The sequence below is a fragment of the Lepus europaeus genome, chromosome 9 (assembly GCF_033115175.1).
Source record: "Lepus europaeus isolate LE1 chromosome 9, mLepTim1.pri, whole genome shotgun sequence".
NCBI classification, from domain to species: Eukaryota; Metazoa; Chordata; class Mammalia; order Lagomorpha; family Leporidae; genus Lepus; species Lepus europaeus.
Window position 1 is genome coordinate 44,261,855 of NC_084835.1, and position 22,051 is coordinate 44,283,905.

At 40.6% G+C, this 22,051-nt stretch overlaps 1 protein-coding gene across 12 annotated transcripts in view; it reads left to right on the forward strand.

The window, feature by feature from the left end:
- MITF (melanocyte inducing transcription factor) overlaps window positions 1-22,051 on the forward strand; it is a 246,326-nt gene that overhangs the window by 192,850 nt on the left and 31,425 nt on the right. For 9 of the 12 annotated variants that reach the window (XM_062201249.1, XM_062201251.1, XM_062201250.1 and 6 more), the window contains 2 exons: window positions 19,209-19,436; window positions 20,473-20,556. In XM_062201249.1, coding sequence (XP_062057233.1) covers window positions 19,209-19,436; window positions 20,473-20,556 — 312 coding nt within the window. The remainder of the gene's footprint in view (window positions 1-19,208; window positions 19,437-20,472; window positions 20,557-22,051) is intronic. The other 3 variants (XM_062201257.1, XM_062201258.1, XM_062201260.1) reach the window with 1 other exon arrangement.

Genomic DNA, 22,051 nt, shown 5'->3' on the forward strand with positions numbered 1-22,051 from the left:
AACACAGAGAGAAGTGAGTACTCAAAATTCAGCAACTGCAGTGTGAATGTTTTCTAGAAAGAAGCTTCACTTCAGAAGTCAAAACCTCTTGTCCTTTTGCTAAGGGTCCTGTAATGTTATTTGGGCCAGCATTTATCTTCAATGGACGTTGTTTGAACAAAACCTTTGTGGGAGGAATGTTGTTTTAGTTTAATTCTGTTTCTGCCACTTTAGCGTTTTTGTTGTTCTGAGTGGTTTGCCCTTTTTTAAAATTTGTTTCTTTGATTTGAAATGTAGGGAGTGGAGAAGTGAAAAACAAAATGAAACCAGATCTAGACTCTTTAAAGCTGCAAGGAAATTGAGGATTGCATTATTTTATGTAAATACTCAAGGCAACATTTGTGTGTGTTTCAGCCCACGTGTGTGTGCCTAAGAACTTTCCACTTTTTTCTATTTAAAAAATTAGTTTGTTTTTATTTATTAGAGAGAGAGAGATCAGTCCCTTCCACTGGTTCATTCCCTAAATGCCCACAGCAGTTGGGGCTGAAGCAAGGTGGCAGGAACAAAATCCAGGTCTTTCATGTGGGTGGAGGGAACCCAGTTACTAGAACCCTTGCTACTATCTCCCAGGGTCTCTGCGTTGGCAGGAAGTAGGAATCAAACACAGGTACTCTGATGTGGGATGCAGGCTTCCTAACCACTAGACCAAATGCCTACTACCACTTTTTTTTTTTCTTTTTTTAAATAGCTTTTCATTGGAGCTGGTACTGTGGCTCAGTGGTTAAAGCCCCGCCCTGTAGCGCCAGCATCCTATATGGGTGCCAGTTTGATTCTGACTGTTCCTCTTCCAATCCAGCTCTCTGCTAATGTGTCTGGGAAAGCAGTGAAGGATGGCCTAATTGCTTGGGCCCCTGCACCCACTTTTTGGAGACCCAAAAGAAGCTCCTGGATCCTGAGTTCGGCCTGGCTCAGTCCTGGCTGTTGCAGCCATTTGGGGAGTGAACCAGCAGATGAAAAATTCTCTCTCTCTCTCTAACTGCCTTTCAAATAGATAAATATATAAATCTTAAAGGAAAAAACCTCCTTATTATGGAAAACGTTCTATAATGTACAAAAGAATAGCACAATGAACTTCCTCTCCCATCATCTAGCTTTAGCAGTTATCAGCATTTGTCACACTTCTATTTATACTTTTAGATATAATTAGAATATAAAAGTCTATGTGTCATATACAAATGACCAGAAAGTTCTTAAACTATATTAGAAAGTAACAACTTCTTTTTAGCTTTTTTTTTTTTTTTTTAAAGATTTTATTTATTTGAGAGGTAGAGTTACAGACAGTGACAGGGAGAGACAAAGGTCTTCCATCCGTTGTTTACTCTCCAGATGGCCGCAATGGCTGGGGCTGCACCGATCTGAAGCCAGGAGCCAGGAGCTTCCTCCTGGTCTCCCACACAAGTACAGGGGCCCAAGCACTTGGGCCATCTTCCACTGCTTTCTCAGGCCATAGCAGAGAGCTGGATTGGAAGAGGGGCAGCCGGGACTAGAACCGGCGCCCATATGGGATGCCAGCGCCACAGGAGGAGAATTAACCTACTACACCACAGCACCACTGAGTCCCCCTTTTTAGCTTTTTAACATTTATTATTACTACTATTATTTAATGTATTTGATGCGCAGAGAGACTATCTCCCATCCTTTCAAATGCCCACAACAACTGGGGCTGGCCCAAGCCAAAAGCCAGGAGCTAGGAACTCAAAGTAGAAAGTAAATAGATGAAAAAGCATTTGTTGTTTTATCGACAGTTTGAGAGAGTAAAGGGGATTTATATGAAACTCTGTAAGTTAATTATAAACATTGTGAACTAAGAATTAGCTAATTTCCCACATTTTTTGCAGCATGTTCCTTTATTGTTTTTTCAGAAAGAATAGACTTTTAAGTGCAATTCTCAGATATGGACAACTCATAGTTGATGTTCAAAATGACCCAGAGACACTAAAAGCAGGTTCCTCGTGTGCTTTCTTACTCATTAGAAGTGTTTACTTTCATTCTGTGTGGCTTTAGGGCACAGCTGACCATTATTGTATTGGATTGATAAATCTCAATTCACAGCCTATCCTTTTCTATTCATGTTCCTGTCTAGAACCCAAATGGATATGATGTCTTGAGTTTTGAAATAGGTTATTTACAACGATGGTGGTGTTTTTCCTCCTTCTATTAACTGAAAGGTCTCCTTTGCATGTGAAGCCAAGACATGAAATAACTCTTGACTGACTGTAAAACTGAGATAGAAGAAGGAAATACATCAGAGGTTCAGGTGGCATCTGCCATCCTGTGCTTTGATTAGTTTCCATGCGTTTTCTGAAATCTACCACTTATAAGGAGTGTGGCCAAGTGATCTCTGCCGGGAGGGGCTCTCCTCTGCACTGAAGGTTATCCAGCATCGTCTTGGCCTCTGCCCACTAGATGCCAGTAGTAACCTGCCCACCTTCACCGTCCCCAAGTGTTCCTGGTTGGGACACTCCAGAATCTGCACATGTTGCCAGATTTCCTTTGAAGGGCAAAATTGCCTATGATTGAGTGCTGGTGTCTTAAAGGGTAGGAGCACCTTAAATGTACATTCTATGTGTTACCCACCGCTCCGTTCCCCATCTAATATTCCAATTACAGCTGCTTGAGGATGAAAGTGAGGTTTTTTTTTTTTTTTTCTCTTTGAGACTCTTTTTTCTATTTTCTACACATAATAGACTTTAGGAGATAAAATAATTGCTTTTTAATTTTTTATTCAGTGAGTTTTAACAATAAGGTTTATTTTTAAACAAAGGGTAATTTGGACATTTTTCTTAACTTTTTTGATACTGGTGTACAATTAGGATATATATATGACAGCTGGTATTTCAGTGATACAGTGGCTTATTTTCTTTCTTATAAAAGACATTACTATATTGTGTAATATTTTAACCTTTCCTTTAAGAATCTCATGATACTTAGATGCTTTTGGTTAACAAAAATTCCTATTGAGTCTGGAAGATTCTGTTTGCTGACCCTACCCCTCCTCCCACAAAAAGAAAGAAAAAACACCAACCCTTAAATTACTCAAAGTCCTAAGGCAGTTTTCCCAGAACAAATGTGCACTTTGGCTTTTTGTCTTGTTAAGTCCTGGCTTTGTTGACCACTGCTGGCTTGCCTTGCGTGGCTGCTCCTTTTCCTTGGGAATTGGGTACAGTTTTGATTGCACACTCACTATCCACCAAGGTGACAATCACATTTTGAAAAGATGGCTTATTTATAATGAACTTGTATGAAAATAAATACTGAGAATAAATAATTATTATGAAAACTGTACAGTTTCAAAACCAAAAATGCTATGTTGGAAATTTGATTTCTACAGCTGATTCCTAACATGCTAGAATTTGTAAGTGATTAGGAGTGAGCCTCAGTTTTCTCATCCCTGAAATGGGTATAGTAATAGCCTTTACTCCATAAGGTTGTAGGAGAATTAAGTGAGGAACTCTGTTGAAAGCATTCAGAAAAACTGGGCCTTAATAAGTGCTCAGTCGTTGCTTCATTTTCACTACTTAATTTTTTCTCATAATCATGAGGAGTCCTTATACTAAGAACTTCAAAAAATTAATATAAAAGTGGACTGAAAACTTATTCTGGTGCAACAACATTTTGAAATCCATGCATAGGGGCCAGCGCTGTGGCGTAGCAGGTAAAGCTGCCGCCTACAGTGCCCGCATCCCATATGGGTGCCGGTTCGAGACCCGGCTGCTCCACTTCCGAGCCAGCTCTCTGTGATGGCCTAGGAAAGCAGTAGAAGATGGCCCGAGTCCTTAGGCCCCTGTACCCACATGGGAAGACCTGGAGGAAGCTCCTGGCTCCTGGCTTTGGATTGGTGCAGCTCTGGCCATTGTGGCCAACTGGGGAGTGAACCAGCAGATGGTATACCTCTCTCTCTCTCTGCCTCTTCTTCTTTGTGTAACTCTTTCAAGTAAATAAATAAATCTTTTTTTAAAAAAACCATGCGTATTTTCCTAATGCACGTTATTTCATGAACTTTTTAAAGACCCTTTATATGCAAGGATTTCTAAAAATATTTATACCAAAATAAACATCTTTTACATTGCCCTTGTATATTCCTATTTCTCTCTCTTAATTCCCACCTCCTCCTGTTCTCAGAATTATCCTGTTGCTTTCTTCTTTATTTTCTTTATCCATTATTTTTATCAGACATACAAAAACATCCAATTGGGATGATCCCAACCAGGTATATTACTCTTGTGTAGATGTATCCTATATTTGTATTTGTGTTTTTCCAGATTTGTGACAAATTTTAAATCCCTCTGAGAATTTTCTTTGTGGGGTGTGAAAAATCATTTTCCCAAAAAGAAAGGAAACCAAACTCCTGCTAATTTCTCCACAAGCTTATCTTTTCACTTAGTACATTTTTTATATGACATAAATGTAGATCGTGGGCCATTTTGTTTGAAAGAAGTAGTCTTAATTTTGACCTCCATTTTGGTATGAAAGGGTCAATAGGAATTTAGTTCTATATTCTCTGTACAAGTTTTGAAATGAACGTTTCATCTGGGTTAAAATACACACTCCTGGTTTGATCAGGAAGAACACTCCACGGACAGATTTAGCTTGACTCGCTTGTTAACAAGAGGTTCCTCTGAGACGCTCAGGCTAATACCATCACAGAAGAATCACAGGGGTTGTTCTGAGTTCGCAATCCATCCAAGGAGCACAAAGCTCATTTACAGAAAGTTTCGGGCAGAAGTCTAAAAGAGTCCACAAAAAGCAGGCATGTTCTGCTTGTGGTAGATTGACAGGTCGACTTAAATGTTTGCCTCATAAATATGCTGCCATAAGACATTTCTTTTTATGGAAAAAGAAGACAGACAACAAATAAGAATTAACTGTCTAAAACATAAATGTCCATGCTCAGTGAGAATGTGAATGTATCTCAAACTTAGAGAAAAGTACAGAAAATAATATTTGAGAGGTCTTCAGAAAGTTCATGGAAACTGTGCATTAGGAAAAAAACCCAGGATTTTGGCACCAAAATAAACTTTTTAAATTCTATTTTCCATGAACTTCTTTTTAAAGATTTATTTGATTTATTTGAAAGGGATAGTGACAAAGAGACCTTCCATTCTGTGGTTCGCTTCCGAAATGGCCACATGGTCCGGGCTGGGCCAGGCTGAAGCCAGGAGCCCAGAACTCCATCCAGGTCACACACATCCAGGTAGGGATCCAAACACTTGGGCCATCCTTAGCTGCTCTCCCAGATGCATTCGCAGGGAGCTGAATTAGAAGCAGAGCAGCAGAGACTCCAGCAGTTTTCAACTCATGGTTCTTTGTGTTTCCTGTGTACCTCCTCTCTGACATGCAAAAAAACCCAAAACTTTGACATGACTTCATCTTTAAATATTAAACCTCTCCCAACAAAAATGCACATTAAAAATCTGCTTACAGTTTCAGGGGTTCAGTTTCCCTAAAGCCCAGCTGAGAATCCGTGACTGAGCTCGCTCACTTGGATAGGAAGGGAGACTTCATGAAAGTTTGTGTGTTGCTCTTCCCTGTGAGAGTCCCATGCTCTAAGATTCATTTTTCTTCTCTTTTACTCGTTTGCTGTCACTTTCATCTCTGATATTAACATTAGCTTAATAGAGATAAAAGGATGCCTGAGAAGCTGAATGTGTCTCTCCTGCCTGTCCCATCATCCTCTCCTTTCCTTCAAGGTGACCTTATCTTTTTTTGAGAAAGATGAGCTATGTGAAGTTATCTACCTGGATGGAAGCAAAATTTCCAAGCTAACAATAACAGAGAACATTATTTCTTTATTGAGTATTTATTACGTGCCAAATGTGTTTCATTCATTTTTATCACTTATACTCATCAACTCGAACAAGTTTTAGGCCAGTAGTGTCCAGGATCCCATTTTGCACAAAGAAAACTGAGTTTTGAAGCACCTTGCCCTGGATTTGAACTTGAATCTCAGATTCCAGTCAGATGTTTAAAACACTGTCTGTCTCTGTTTCACTCTGACAATGGACTATATTACTTTGTGTGTCCTTAGCGGAGTCAGATGAGGTATTCTACAGCTGTATGTATCATTTATAATAACTTCTTCACGATGGTATGAGGCAGTTCTCAGCATTGTATATGAAAGTCCTTTAAAGTATTAGCTGCTTTTATTTTTCTTCTTTACATTTTTAATGTCAGAAACAGAGTAAAAGGTAGAGAAGGTTCCCATCCACTGATTCATTCCCCAAATGCCCAAAATGGTCAAGGCTGGGCCAGGAACAACGCCAAGAGTCTGGGAATTCAATCTGGGTCTTCCCTGTTGGTGGCAGGAACCCAGTTATTTGAGCCTTGAGGCTTCACTGCTGCCTCGCAGGATCTGCATTACTGGGAAGCTGGAATCAAGAGTCAGTGCTGGGGGCCGGCGCCACAGCTCAATAGGCTAATCCTCGCCTGTGTTGCTGGCACACCGGGTTCTACTCCCGGTCGGGGTCCCAGATTCTGTCCCGGTCACTCCTCTTCCTGTCCAGCTCTCTGCTGTGGCCCGGGAAGGCAGTGGAGGATGGCCCAAGTGCTTGGGCCCTGCACCCGCATGGGAGAGCAGGAGAAGCACCTGGCTCCTGGCTTCGGATCAGCGTGGTGCGCCGGCCGCAGCGGCCATTGAAGGGTGAACCAACGGCAAAAAGGAAGACCTTTCTGTCTCTCTCTCTCACTGTCCACTCTGCCTGTCAAAAAAAAAAAAAAAAAAAAGAGTCAGTGCTGGGAATCTAACTCATGCATTATGAACTAGGATTCAGGCATCCTCAGTGGTGTCTTGACCATGAAACTGAATACCGATCCTTATGTGCTGTTTTAAAATTGGATCTGATGCAAGCCAAGAAGCCAGAGACACTGTCTGGTGGCATGTATCTCATATCCAAGTGCATCTTAACATTTCTGTCCAAGGCATCCTGTTCTCTCATAGGAAGAGTCTTCAAAAAGTTCATGGAAAATGCATATTATGTAAAAACTATGCACAGATTTCATAATACTGTTGCACCACAAGTAATGTCACCTCTTAGTTCCATTCCAGGGCCAACTTTTTGCAATGCCCTTGTATGTATGGCTGCATGGACTCCTGTGTCCACTCTCACTTCCTGTCCACATCAGCCCCAGTGTGATGTAATCAAAACAGCCATCAAGGCTGGCGCCGTGGCTCAACAGGCTAATCCTCTGCCTTGCGGCGCCGGCACACCGGGTTCTAGTCCCGGTTGGGGCACCGGATTCTATCCCAGTTGCCCCTCTTCCAGGCCAGCTCTCTGCTATGGCCCGGGAAGGCAGTGGAGGATGGCCCAGGTTCTTGGGCCCTGCACCCGCATGGGAGACCAGGAGAAGCACCTGGCTCCTGGCTTTGGATCAGCACGATGTGCCGGCCACAGCGGCCATTGGAGGGTGAACCAACGGCAAAAAGGAAGACCTATCTCTCTGTCTCTTTCTCTCACTATCCACTCTACCTGTCAAAAAAAAAAAAAAAAAAAAGCCATCAAATTGTGTCACTTTTCTGTTAAAAATTTTCCAAAGCCTCATTCCAAGTAGCAGAAAAGAAAAGCTCCATTCCTTTCACAGGCCTCTGAAGTTCTCCCACATCTTGCCCCAGTACCTATCTCAGGCCCTACACTGGCCTTGGGATGGTTGCTCACTCTTGTGCCTTCAGTGTACCGAGCTGATTCCCACTTCAGGATCTTAGCTCGTTTTCTGGACTCACCATAGTGGCTTCTTGTCATCTTCCCACGTTCCAGCCAGAGTGTCACCCCCAGAGACAGGAGCCTTCTCTCCCTGCAGTTTCTTTGTTCTGTTTGCATTGTATTTGTCACCGTATGGAGATGCTTATTTCTTATTTTTTGTTACTTTGTTTCTGCTTTCCCAACTTCATTACAATGTTTATGGTATCTGGGACTTTGCTGTACTGGCCAGAGGAGTGTTTGGCAGTATTGGCAGAGTGTGGGCCTGGTAAATGGGGGCCTGTATGGAAGGTTCTCAGCACAGTGCCCTGCTGTTGTTCCTGGGAGGGTTTCATTCCCATGTGGAATTTCATCATCTCACAATTAATAAAGCAAATCTTAGGACTTGCCCAAGACGACGCAGTTCCTCAGAAACCAAGAGGGACCCCTCAGTCTCATGACATAGATCCTGAAGTCTGTGTTTTTAGGGGGAGGCAGCTTTTCGCCTGTTTTCAGCTCATGTGGATTGACCTTCAAACCAGGAGCCTTGAGCTCTCCTCTTTGGTGGGGGGCTGTCTGAGTGACCTTTTGATAAGGCCCAGGGCAATGTTTTCATCGCTGACAAACTTGACCACTGCCAGTTTCTTAAGAGTGCAGAGCCTTATGAAAAGAAGTTGAGCTGCCTGTGCCATAATGATCTCTAATACCCGATCAACTGCAAACAATGAGGGCATTTTAGGGGGGAAATGCTCAAACAAAAAGACGTCTGCGACTCTGAGGCAGTGCTAAACTGGGGCACATGGAAAAGTTCTAGCACGTGGAATGCTGCCCTTGCAACTCCCATGGGGGCTGGGAGGAACTGCTCTGTCCTGACAATGGGCTATTATAAGGGCACCACTGAACCACGTAATCACAGCCCTTTACAAAGCCATAAAAATGTGCCAAATATTGTACAAATGTAAACTATCTGGCTTTGCATGTTAGACTAAAAATTTCCCAGATAACAAGGTCTTCTTATTCTGATCATATATTTCTACATAAAAAGGAAGCAAGGCAAATTTCACCAGTGTGTAACGATGTAATGAATGTATTTGTTGTTCATAAAATTTTTTGTGCGGGAATTCTGCCTGAATATATTGTTATTTACTCGGACCTGTGACTCTTTTTTTTTTTTTTGCATGGAATTTATAGTTTTTCAGTTATAAAGTTAGTACCATTTACATTACAGAAAACATAGAAAAGAACAAAAAAAAACCATTCATAATTTCATCATTCAGGGATAATCATTGTTAAGAATGCTAAATGATCATGAGTCTTTTTGTTTTTTTAATTTTCCCTAGACCTGTGTATAAACAACATTTGAAAACCAATTTAGGATAGCAGTGTACGTACTTTTTTTTAAACCTACTTTGTGTTCTCACTTAACACTAAGAACTTTCACCTTAAATATTTTTTATGAAATCTAGATTTAATGGCTGCCTAGTATCCATCAAAATGCAGTGGTTCTCAACTGGGGATAGTTTGTCCTTCTCAGAAGGCATTTGGCAGTGATTTGAGACATTTTTGGTTGTACCAACTAGAGCGGGGAGGAGGGGGTGTAGGCTTTAGGCTGTGAGCTAGAGATGTTGCTGAACTTCCTACAATGTGCGGATCAGCCTTCACCATGCAGAATGAACTGCCTGGCTCCAATGTCAAGAGTGCAAGAGTGCTGAGGCTGGGAAACCTGAACTATATGGCTACCTAACAGTTCATCCAGTGACTGTTGTTAGATATTTGTTTCCAATTTGTTATTATTAGAATTTGATGGTGGAAAATGTATTCTGTGTAAATGACCAGATAGTAAATAGTTTAGGGTTTGGGGAACTATAAGGTCTGTTACTCAACTCTACTCTCAGACAATTACAGCTTGAAAGCTTCCTAGTCTACATACGTGAATGGGCATGATTATATTCCAATAAAAATTTTTTGACAAAACAGGCAGAATATGCTTTAGGATAGTAGTATGCCTGCTCTTGGTTAAGACAGTGTGCTGATGTCCTTGTACCTGACTCTTTGCCCCTGTATCTGATGATCTGCTTAGAAAAGTTCTTGAAAAGTATAGTTGCTGGATGGATATATATTTACCTTTTAAAGATTCATATCTGTTTTATTTCTCATGTTAAAGTTCCACCTATTAATCTTATTTTCTCCTATGACATTGTTTATTTAACATGGCTTTCTGAGCACACTTTTATTACCACCAGATTTGGAGGCATATTCAGGGATTTGGCATGTGAAAGGATAAGGCAGGGATTGCAATTTTTTTTTTCAAAATTCATTTATTTGTTTGAAATGCAGAGTTACAGAAAGAGAAAGAGGGAGAGAGCAAGGGAGTGTGAGGGAGAGGGAGAGAGAGAGAGAGAGAGGGAATCGATCCCCTGGTTCATTCTCCAAATGGCTGCAACAGCCGGGCCAGGACAGGCCAAAACTAGGAGCCTGAAACTCCATCTGGGTCCATCTTCTGCCTTCCCAGGGAGTTAGATCCGAAGTAGAGCAGCTGGGCCTCAAACTGCTATTCACATGGGATACAGTTTTGCAGGCAGCAGCTTTACCTGCTGGGCCACAATTGCGGGGACCCAGGTTTGCAAATTTAAATGGCCTCAGAAATCAGGCAGGTTACTGAATGAAGCAGGCTAGATGTCGGTGTGAGAATAAACAGTGCTGGGAATGTGGTAAACGGAAACATAAGTGCCTCTTTCAAAGGGGAAGCTACTTCCCAACCCTTAATGGCTGCTCACCCACTAGGATGCACTTTGATGTTGCTAGATCTTATAATTTATCCAGAGAAACAGGAAATCCAGATTTTGTTGTGAAGACTTCCAAGTTTTAATTTTTGGTGACCGACTCCTAGACTATGAAATACTGTATAGGACAATAAGAGATACCTGTGGCCTGGGCCCATGGGCTAACAGTCTGGGGACCTTTGCTTTGGCTGTGACTTGTTGAGGGATCTGCAGCAAGAAATTAAGGCAAATTGTCAGGCTTCTGGCTATGTGTTTAAGACCTGCAGCATCTCCAAGAGAGCCATCAGAGCTGGCAGTTTCTGGGGAGACCCTGGGAGAAAAGGAAGCTTCATCTCTTGGAGCAGGGTGGCAGGCTGTGAACCTTTTGCCTGGACGGCAGGCTGAATTCCATCCAGAGTTTCTGAACTGAACAGGAAGAGTGAAGGACTGCCACATCTTGCTTTTCTCAGGAAATTTGCAGAGGCCTACAACCCCTATACCTGTGCAGGCTGGCCCCTTGTTCTTTGATTCTATCCTTCTATCTGCCTCAGGCCTCAGCGATACTGGCTCCATCTGTTCACTGAGTGAATATTTGCTGATTCCCTACTATGTGCCAGATTGTGTTGAATACAAAGAGGAACTGAACAAGTCCTTAAGACAGTCAAATTATAATGATCCTGGCAAAGAGTGCTTGAGTATGCAGGAGTTCTCAAACTTTGGAGGGCATGAAAATCCACCTGGAGGGGCCAGCTCTGTGACATATGGGGAAAGCTGCTGCTTGCAGTACCAGCATCCTATATGGGCACTAGTTCGAGTCGCAGTGGCTCCACTTCTGATCCACCTCCCGCTGGAAAACCAGTGGAAGACAGCTCAAGTCCTGAGGCCCCTGTACCCACATAGGAGACCTGGAAGAAGCTCCTGGCACCTGCCATCAGATGGGCCCAGCTCTGGCCATTGCAGCCATTCGAGGAGTGAACCAATGGATGGCAGATATCTCTCTCTCTCTGCCTCTCTGTAATTCTGCCTTTCAAATAAATAAATAAATCTTTTTAAAAAAAAATCCACCTGGAGAACAAATGGGTTAGCATTGATTTTTCCCCTAAAAATGTTCATAAATATTTATATATGAGTACATATATAAATATTTATTTATTTGAAAGGCAGAGTGATAGAGAGGGAGACAGCAGAGATCTTCCATCAGCTGGGTCACTTCCCAAATGCCTAGAACAGTTGGGGTTGGGCTCGACCAAAACCAGGAGCCAGGCACTCCATCAGGGTCCCTCATATAGGTAGCAGGAACCCAAGTACTTTAGCCACCACCTACTGTCTCCCAAGCACATTAGCAGGAAGCTGGATCAGAAGCACAGAGAAGCTGGGACTCAAACCTGCACCTGATCTGGGATGTGGGCCTCCCAAGCAGTGGCTTAATCTGCTGTGTCACAATACCTGCCCCCAACACAGATTTCTGAGCTTCATACCCAAAGACCCTGATCATTAGCTTTGGATTGGCTCCCAAGAATTTGCATTTCTGTTAAGCATTGTGAGTAGCATTGAAATAGGCATTTACAAACCATTGTTAAGTTATTTTTTTCAAAGATAAGTATGAAGCCATTGCAGAGTTTTATTTATTTATTTCGTATTTTGTAAAGAAGTGATATGATCTGACATATATTGCAAGGATCTCTCTATTCACTGTATTGAAAATAGACTGTATGAGGGCAAATTAAGAAGCAAGTACTAAAGTCAGGAAGTTATCAATCACCTAAGTGAGAAATAATGATGGCTTGGATCAGATAGTAACAGTAGAGGGTGAAAATTAATCAGATTCTGTACATATTTTGAAGATGAAAGCAATACTTCTTGGTGGATTGGCTATAGATTATGAGAGCAAGAAAGGAGTCACAGATGGCCAAGATTTGGAATAAGCAACCAGTCCAAAATGTATGGAGACCATTTTTTAAAAAGATGTATTTATTTATTTGAAAAGCAGAGCAACAGGGAAGGAGGGAGAGACAAAGAAGGAGATCCTCTATACCCTGGTTCACTGCCCAAATGGATGCAATAGCCAGGGCTCGGCTAGGCCAAAACCAAGAGCATGGAACTCCATCTAGGTCTCTGACTTGGGTGCAGAGACCCCAGCACTAGGGGCATCTTCCACTGCTTTCACAGGTGCATTAACAGGGAGTTGTATTAGAAGTAGAGAAGCTGGGACTCAAACCAGCACTCATATGGGATTCTGGCATTGCAGGGGGTAGCTTAATGTGCCACGCCACAATGCTGGTCCCTGGAGACCATTTTTTGACCTATAAGAATGGCAATTTCATATGTTTCAACCTAACAGAAAAATAGGTAGCTATTAAGTTGGAGAAGACTGTGGGAGGAACTGACTTGGAGATGTTGGTGAACATGCTGCCTGCAGCCCTCCAATTGGTGCTGTTGAGTAGACCAGCAGAGATGAGTCTGGAGCTCAGAGAAGTCTGGGCTGAGCTAATCCAGGAGACTGGGTTAGTAGACTGCCAGAGCTGGGACTGTAGATACTGTAGGTAGATGAAATCACTCTTGGAGAGGTGAGGTCCTCTAACATTTAAGAGAAGGAGAGGGGCCAGCGCTATGGCCTAATATGCCAAGCCTATTCCTGCGACACTAGCATCCCATATGGGCTCCAGTTCATGTCCCAGCTGCTCCTCTCCCAATCCAGCTCTCTGCTTATGGCTGGGAAAGCAGTAGATGATCCAAGTACTTGTGCTCTTGTATCCATGTGGGAGACCTGGAAGAAGCTCCTGGATCCTGGCTTTAGATCAACCCAGCTCCGTCCGTTGTCATGTGGGGAGTAAAGCAGCTGATGGAAGACCTTTCTCTCTGTCTCTCTCTCTGTCTGTAACTCTACCTCTTACATACATACATACATACATACATACGAGAGGGAGAAGACGAGCAAACTAGCAAAAGAGACTAAAAAATGAAGGTAGGAGGAAAACCAAGCAAGAGTGCTGAATTGGAAGCCGTGTTAAGAACATGGAATAAGGAGTTTTCCCACTGTTCTTGGAGCAAGAGGAAAGGGGTCAGCGTTTCCTAGGAAAGTCCAAAGAACAGATATTTTAGGCTTTTGGGGGCCATATGGCTTGTTGCTAGTATTCAGCTCCTGTGTTGTAGCAAGGAAGCAGCATGGACAGTATGTAAGCTAAGGGTGTGACTGTGTTCCAATAAAAATTTATTGACATTGAGCTTTAAATTGTATACAGTTTTCTTATACAGTGAAATATCATTCGTCCCTTGATTTTTTTCAACTATTTAAAAATGCAAAATCCATTCTTAGATTATAGACCTACAAAAATGACAGCAAACCAAGCTGGTCTGATGGGCAGTGCCCTGATACAGAGAAAACACTTTGGGCGTATCAATCTTAGTTCACTTCTAACCTTCCTTAAGGACCTTTTCGTTTGTTTGCATCTGATTTTGATTCCCCTCCATTAGATCAGGATTCATATCCTTGTTTTTATTTTTGGGTAGGGATACCTTTGTACAGATTGTACAGAAAACAAGATTAAGTGTTCTAGAACATATGTCCTGGGCTTATGTTTACTTCTGTGGCAACATTGTATTTGTGCAACTGGAAAGAACCTTAATACTTACCAAATATCGCTCTATACAAAATTTTCCCTACTTCATTTGAGAAAGTTTGTTCACTCTGTTTTACCACCACCTTCCCCAGGGATTATACAATGCCACTTTAAAAAACAGGATAGAGTAGGTATTTGGCAAGCAGTTAAGCCACTGCTTGAGATCCCACATTCCATATCGGAGTGCCTAGGTTCTATGTCTCTGCCTTCATATAAAATGAAAATAATTTTAAACATAGTACAGAAAGGATCATTGTGTAGTAATGGTGGTGGATATCAGTTGATTGAATGAGACTCCCTTTAGTTTTCTTCAGACTTACTGGGCAAAAGAACATAATGTATCCTCTGAACACAAGATAAGAAATTCAAAGACTTTGTCAATGAGTTAAAATAATTATATCCATTATAAGCTAAAAGGACTATGAAAATCTTCCCTCAATTTTATTCAAATTCTTGTCTATAAATAGTCAATGAAGTAGGACAGCATGTGGAAGTCCAAGTGGGCCCTTCCTCCACCCCAGTGAATTCTGTTGTCAGCAAAGTTAACACCAGTATCTACAACCACCATCTTATCCAAAGAGGTGTGCCCCAGGATCTCTTTAGAATGAAACTGATGGAAAATAACCTGCCACTGTCATCCTGGAAGTGTTCTGTTCCAGTTCTTTTGCTGTCACTTCAAGGTCTGAGTGAAGAAAGGAAAAGGCAAAAAGATAGAAGTAGTAACAAAAAAAAAAAAATCTCAAAGCCTTTGGAGTTTTGTACTTTAATTAAATGGCTAATATAATTTTCTTTGAAACTTAAATTATAGCAGTAAATACTGTATTGTAATGGCGGAGAAAGCATCTTAGCTTTGTTTTGTGGCCTGTGCTTCAACTGCTCAGCAATATTCATCTTTTGTTATCTGGATCCTTTAACATGGGTAGTTGATCTGAAGATTAAAACATGCCAAAATAATCAGGAACTCACGACGATGTTTCTGTCCTCTTTAATTTGGTATAGATAGTTTTACTTGCATGCTTGTTGGTTATTTAAAAATTGGTAAGTTAGGATAGTTGAAGATAGAAAATTACATTTATTTGGCTTTTGAAATTGTCAAAGGGCTGCAGAGCCTTAAAATGCTATGAAGGTGTTGGGGCAGGTTAATGTCTTTTTCCAGCATCTTCTAGATGAGGGAAGCAAGATACATAGAGGTTCTGTCATAGCTACCCATCCACAGTGGTGATGACAGTGCCAACTTCTAAGCCAGAGATCTACCAGCCTCTAGATCAGTGATTCTGGAAGTGTAATCAGGAGGCCCTGGGGGTCTTCAAGACCCTTGCAGAGGTACTACCAGGTTAAATCTATTTTTGGGACAATACTTAGACATTATTTTCCTTTTTCATGCTCATTTCATGAGTATACAGTAGAGTTTTTCAAAATCTACCTGGCACATTAATGTTATCTTTCTGAACCCCAGTGACATATGTGCTAGTGTATATTCTTGGGTTTTCAGTATTTCTTCATATTGATTCCTAGTGTGGCAAATACTAATAAACATAACTCACATAAACACAAAAAAATTGAAGATTTTCAAAGAATCCTCAGACCAAAAGTATAAGGACTACTGTTTCAGGTATTTTGCTAACCCTGTTGGGGAGCTGATCTCATTTATTTCTGGATACACTGCAGGCTTAATTATCATTCTCATTGAATACATGAGAAGTGAAGGCCTGGAGAAGTTAATTACTTTCAGAAAGTCACACGAGTAATAAGTTGCAAGGCCAGAATTTGAACCCAGGTTTCAAGTTCCTAACTGCTCTGCTGAGTGTGTTGTGAGGCTCATGGTCACTCAAAGAAGAACTAGGAAATGTCTGGATTTGGACACTAACCTCTCAGAAGAGGAACTTCTCCATGGAACCTAGGCCATCCCCCAGGGATTGTAAATTTGAAGATGATACACATGGGCAGAGACCATGTTCTAGTTTGATTTGACCTGTACTATGTGAAAAATATGACAAATGGGTGTCAATTTTGTAAACTTAGAGCATTTTATTTCAAAAAGAAGTTCAGTGATAGGCATTTGGCCTTGCAGTTAAGACTCGTGTTAAGACATCTGCTGCCCACATTGGAGAACCTGGGTTTGATTCCCAGTTTCAGCTCCTGACTCCAGCTTCCTGCCAGTGTGCCTGAGGGGCAGTAAGTGATGTATAAAGTGGTTGGGCCCCTGCCCTCCACATGATTAAGCCTGCTCCTGGCTCCAATCTTGGGCCCTGCCCTAGTTATGTCCTGTATTTGGGGAGTTGGCCAGCGGATGGTGTGGATCCCTGTCTGTCTGTCTTTCTCTGTTGAATTAAAAAAAAAAAAAAAGTTCAGATTGCCAGCTTTCCTTGAAAAATGGGTGGACTACATTGGTTTTCCCACCTGGCCAGAATCAGCTGCAGCTTTTGTTGAGATGTGAGGTGTGTCTTCTAATTTGCCGTAGGTACTGCTCCTATTGCCTTCCCCTGCATCGCGAGTCTCTCATTTATGTTAGTTGGGGTGCTTGGTGTAGAAACAGCTGGAGATGTTCTATCTGCTGTGCAGCAATTATAGGCCATCTGCTTTCAACCTACTCAGAAACTAAAAACAGTAAAAGAGCGAAAGGCATCCCATTCTGCTTACCCTAACCTGGATATAGTAAAGTCCTAAGTGACGGAACTGTTGGAGAGCAAGTTGCTTCCTTCCTTCCTTACTAAAGCATGAAATTCTGATTCATTAAAGAATAAGAATCTGCCACTGAATTAACATTTATTTTTAAATGTGCAGTCTTTTCTTTTTTAAGCATAATAGTGAAATCAGCACATTGCACTCACTGCCCTCATTTTATGTTTATTTTAGTAATGTCTATTGTCCTCATCATTATCGTGTCTGGACCCTTTATGGCACTTAAAATGTCTCTGTAAACCTCTGTGTGCATGTTAGATCAGTCATTTGAAGCAATTTCAGATTTTTGATCTAGAGGACTTCCTTATCCTGGGCATTTTGATAAAATTATTGAATGCCAAATTTTTATGCCTAAAATGTCATCTCCCCATGCTATCATACTTTTTAGATATATATTTGGGTGCTTCATTTCTTCTTTTGCCTTACCTCACTTATGTAAAACACACAGGAAACAGATTTGTTCACAAATATATTTTGGGACTTACACATTGTTTAGCACTTAATGATAGTCAATAGTAAAATGAATAAATATATTAAATATAGCTGTTATGTACCTGATAATTCATTCTTTTCTAGCCCCAAGAATTATTAGCAGATTTTAATAAGAATTTCATATTTTCACACAAATATGTTTGCAGTTCTGTTGCACATTGTGTATTTCATACTCCATTTAGGATAGCTTCCCACTTTCTGATATGAGGTCAGTAGGCAAGTTACACATCTACCGAGCTAGGAATGAGGTACACATGGAGCCCCAGATGCATGATGTGTCTGTTGAACTTGCAGGTTCATCACAGAGTCTCTTCTGTACCAAAACACAGTCTTCTGCAGTCAGAAATGGCAGCGTTATTTAGCTATAAGAAAAATCTCGTGTAATGGTAGCTTTTAGGCAATGTCTCCTTTAAAGGGGCATCCAGCTCTTAACCTATTGCTGAAAGAGAAATACCATTGTCTATTAATACTACTGGAACTAAAGATGAATAGTGAATTGGCCTTGATCTGACAGTGAGTTTGACTTTGATAGCTCATCACTTAAAAAGATTCTTTTATATTTATGAAAAAAAAAGCATGACGTCAAGCCAGGGGGAAAAATTGATACCCGTATTTAAGACCAAACTCGAAAGGCTTCCAAAAAAAAAAAAAAAAGCCCCTTGTGGGAATGGATTTTTTTTTACATGCATAACTAATTAGCTTAGGTTATTATAAGCAGGGCTGCTGTGATAAAGTTTCCGGTGGTGTCTCAGGATACCTTGTTTATAGTGCCTTCTCTATGCCAGTCTTCAAACTGGAATTATAGAAAGTAGAGAGAGGAATAGTCTACTGTTTCTCGCTGGATTGGGGCCACCTTAAACATTGTTATGCTGGAAATGCTAGAATATAACCACTATCAGGTGAGCTTCATTCTTATTCCTATTTAGCATCTGAACTATCATGCAATGAATAGACTAATACACTTTTGTTATGCTATTGTTATAAGCATTCTGTTCTCAATAACTAGAGATCTTCTCTTTAATACTATTTGTTGTTTGATGCCATAAGAGATAACTCAATGTAGTTTTGAACAAAGTACATGTTAGCAAGATGCTTTATTGCTAGTGTGTGGCTGTGTTCTATCAGCTTATTTGTAGTTCATAAGATTAAATTACATTTATCAAGAAAAAAAAAGTGACTTTAAAATTGAATACCATAGACATGTGGGAGGCAGAGTGGAGGCAAGCAATTCTAAGTTGGTGTTAATGTTTATAGGAAAGGAGAAAAAATGTCCTGGTGGCTCCATTAATGGTCATGTTTTTGAAACACACATTATGAGTGTTAATGCATTTGAAAGAACTGCTTAATCTGGAATTACTTTTTACATTGATTTCTTTCTTAATTAAAATGTTGAAAAATCATGTCCAAATGAAAGTGGGAGGAATTAATCCACAACTGTTTGATTTAATCATTGGAACACTTCTGTTTATTTTCTACAACCATTTTACTGTTGGTTCGTAAGGAGTTTTTTGGGGTATATATGTTGTTTAACAGAAAGCTGTTCTGTTTGCCAAGGAAGGTGAAATAAGTTGAGTTACGTTGCTTCTCCTAGGTTATTGTTTTGATCTTAATACATCCTTTCAGGTGTGTTGGGGAAATTTTTGCCCTACAGATAGTTTAAAACTTTTAATTATTCGACATGAGAAGAAAGGCAGAAGGTTTCAAAGAGATGTGTGGTTAATTAGCAGGGACATAAAAAAGTACTACCGCAAATCCTACATGTTAGATTGTGAACTTCAGTAATATGAAAATCTGTTAGAACAGCGGCTGGTACACAATAAGGGCTTCCTACTTTATTCTGCTGCCCGACTGGTCAGTTTCATGCTTGTGCCTGGAAGAAGAGCTGTCTGCCACTAAAAAATAACGACACTGTCTTCTTTTCCCTCCGTGGCTATGTTCAGGTGCAGACCCACCTTGAAAACCCCACCAAGTACCACATACAGCAAGCCCAAAGGCAGCAGGTAAAGCAGTACCTTTCTACCACTTTAGCAAATAAACATGCCAACCAAGTCCTGAGCTTGCCATGTCCAAACCAGCCTGGCGATCATGTCATGCCACCAGTGCCGGGGAGCAGCGCACCCAACAGCCCCATGGCTATGCTCACACTTAACTCCAACTGTGAAAAAGAGGTAATTCATGTCTCCTCTCCTCTCCTGTTTTCTTACACTAAGTAACTGTCTGTTGGATTATTCCCACCCCTAACTGTGGAGTCTGATTTGTCCATGGGGCCACTTGTCACCAGCCTTTTTTTTTCCCTTTTGCCAACGTGGCTGCTGCATTCTAGCCTCTTGTCCCATCACTGGGTTATTGGGTTTACTGCATATCAAAGAGACCCTCTTGTTCCCTGTGGAGTGGGAACTTTCTCCATTTGTTTCTCCTTTGCTAACTGAGTGATCCCTTCTCTCCCATGCCTTTCAGTTTAAAAAGCAGTGAAAATACAGGGAGAGGAGAAGGGGAGGTGGAAAAAGAAAAGCGAAAATAGAAAAGGTGTGGGACAGGCGGTGTAGAAGCTCCGCTTGTTGTGAATGTCTGGAATATTATTTTTATTTCCCACTAAGTTAGAAAAAAAGAAAAGCAAAGCACAGAATGTGTGTTGATGGACCTGAATAATATAGCACACCAGAATTTAAGAGAAGCAAAGGTTTCATTACTGGATATATTCAGTTTCATAATAAACTTGCCACTGCCCCATTCAATGTGCTTGTGTAAAGGCTGGATTGGAGACAAGACTCAAACATATCTTTAAGCTCATTATTGCCTCAAAATTTAGAATGTAAAAATACCTGAGAGGAGAGTTGTGGCTTAATACCTATTATTTCCAGGTTATGAGACAATGAGCCTCATTTTAATAGAGTTTTACTGTGCCCTGAAATCTTTACATGAGATAAGGGGTGAATTTTCCAAAGCTCAGTTGATTTTAGTTTCTAGAGGAACTGACTGTTCTCCACGATGCCCAAACCAGACACTCTTTTTCTCTGTCCATATTTGTCATTTAGCAAGATAATCTGACACCAGTTACCCTTCATTGTTTCCTCTCTGGTTGGATTCCATGTGTTTGAAAGCTTAGTTCATCTTGTTGCTTTGCCATCAGCCTCATTTGAACGTGTCAATACAGAGTCATCTGCAGATCCATGTCATGGGCTGTTTGTGCTTGTGTTTTTGCAGGGATTTTATAAGTTTGAAGAGCAAAACAGAGCGGAGAGCGAGTGCCCAAGTATGAACACACATTCGCGAGCATCGTGTATGCAGGTACTGAATGACTTGGTAGGCTGAGGATGTAACACTTTATAATGAGAATCTATATTTGTAGCTGATCACACCTTCTTGATGACTTAAGGTTTTTTTTTCCCCTTCCATTGAATTTTTTTTTTAAATAAGAAATCCGTGAATAGGGCCACTTTTCTTCATAGCATCTCACGATTAAATAATATAGGGAAATTAAACTGAAAATGTGGCTTTGCTCTAAATTCTTTTAAATATTTGAAAAGTGCTTAAAATATATAAATTTTAATAAGTAATGTGTAATGGTAATGCTATATTTCATTTACATATCATCATCAATGTATGTTATTTGCAAGGTGGCAATTTTCATAGGCTACTAGTATAACCAAGGGAGAGGTGTGATCTGTATATATTTTATAAATAGAATATCATAGAACCTATATTTTGGAATCTGCTTTTTTAATTTGACTTAAGAAATATTTTTCCAAGTAATTAAAGGTTCTTCTTTAACATCCTGCTTAATGGATACACAAATTATGTTAAATCTGTTTAGCTATTTATGCATGTATATAAATATATACAAGAATATAAGCAACAAAAATTATTTTTTGCTTTTCTGTATTTCCTGTTATCAGTTTATATCTTTTGTCATACAAGAAAAGAATTTTTTGAAGTGTTATCACATCAAGCCCACTAATTTTTATTTTCTTACAAATAAAATGAAAAATCTACCAAAAAACGGTTGTTTATAAGTCCCTTGACCTATTTGCCTATTTACCAACTCAGTTACAAAACCATCTCATAAAAATAAGTAAAACTCGTATACCTAGAAGTGGACAGTAACAAGGAGTGCTAGCAGTTATTTCAACTGGCTGTCAATTATTTGTATAAGAGATCACTTAACAGCACTCCTTTTTTCAGTGTTTACTATATTCCTGGCATTGTGAGCACTTCATATGATTTGTCCTAAAATCTCACAAAAATCTATTAAGGCAGTAACTGTTACTAATCTCATCTTACAGATTGGTGCACTGAGGTTTTTAAAGTGGGAGAACCCAGGATCCAACCCAAGCCCCATAATGTTCTAGCCTCTCACTGTAATGGGAGTGGCAGAAAGATACCTAGGAGCATCCCCCTGAGGTCTGAGATTACACTGTGTCCCTGTGAAACACTGTGACCCAAGCACAGACAGGCCAGCTAGCTCCAATACATCAGGTGTTTACGAATACATGTTTTCACAGACTGGTTCTTGCAACTGCTGCAACGCACATGTAATCACTGTTGTTTATTCTCATAACTGATGTTTTGATACTTCAGGAATAAAATTGATCTAGTGGGAATGTCAGCTCCATGGCTGTAATGCTAACCTCGTCCTGGTTTGCTCCTCAGGGAGTACCAAGCACATTGGCAGCTGTACAAGGAGAAACTGATTTTACAGTCACTGTGAAATCAGTGAGGACTAGCCAGTGGCCTGAGAGCCACAGTGTCCATTCACCCCTGTGAAACCAAGGAGCTGAATTCC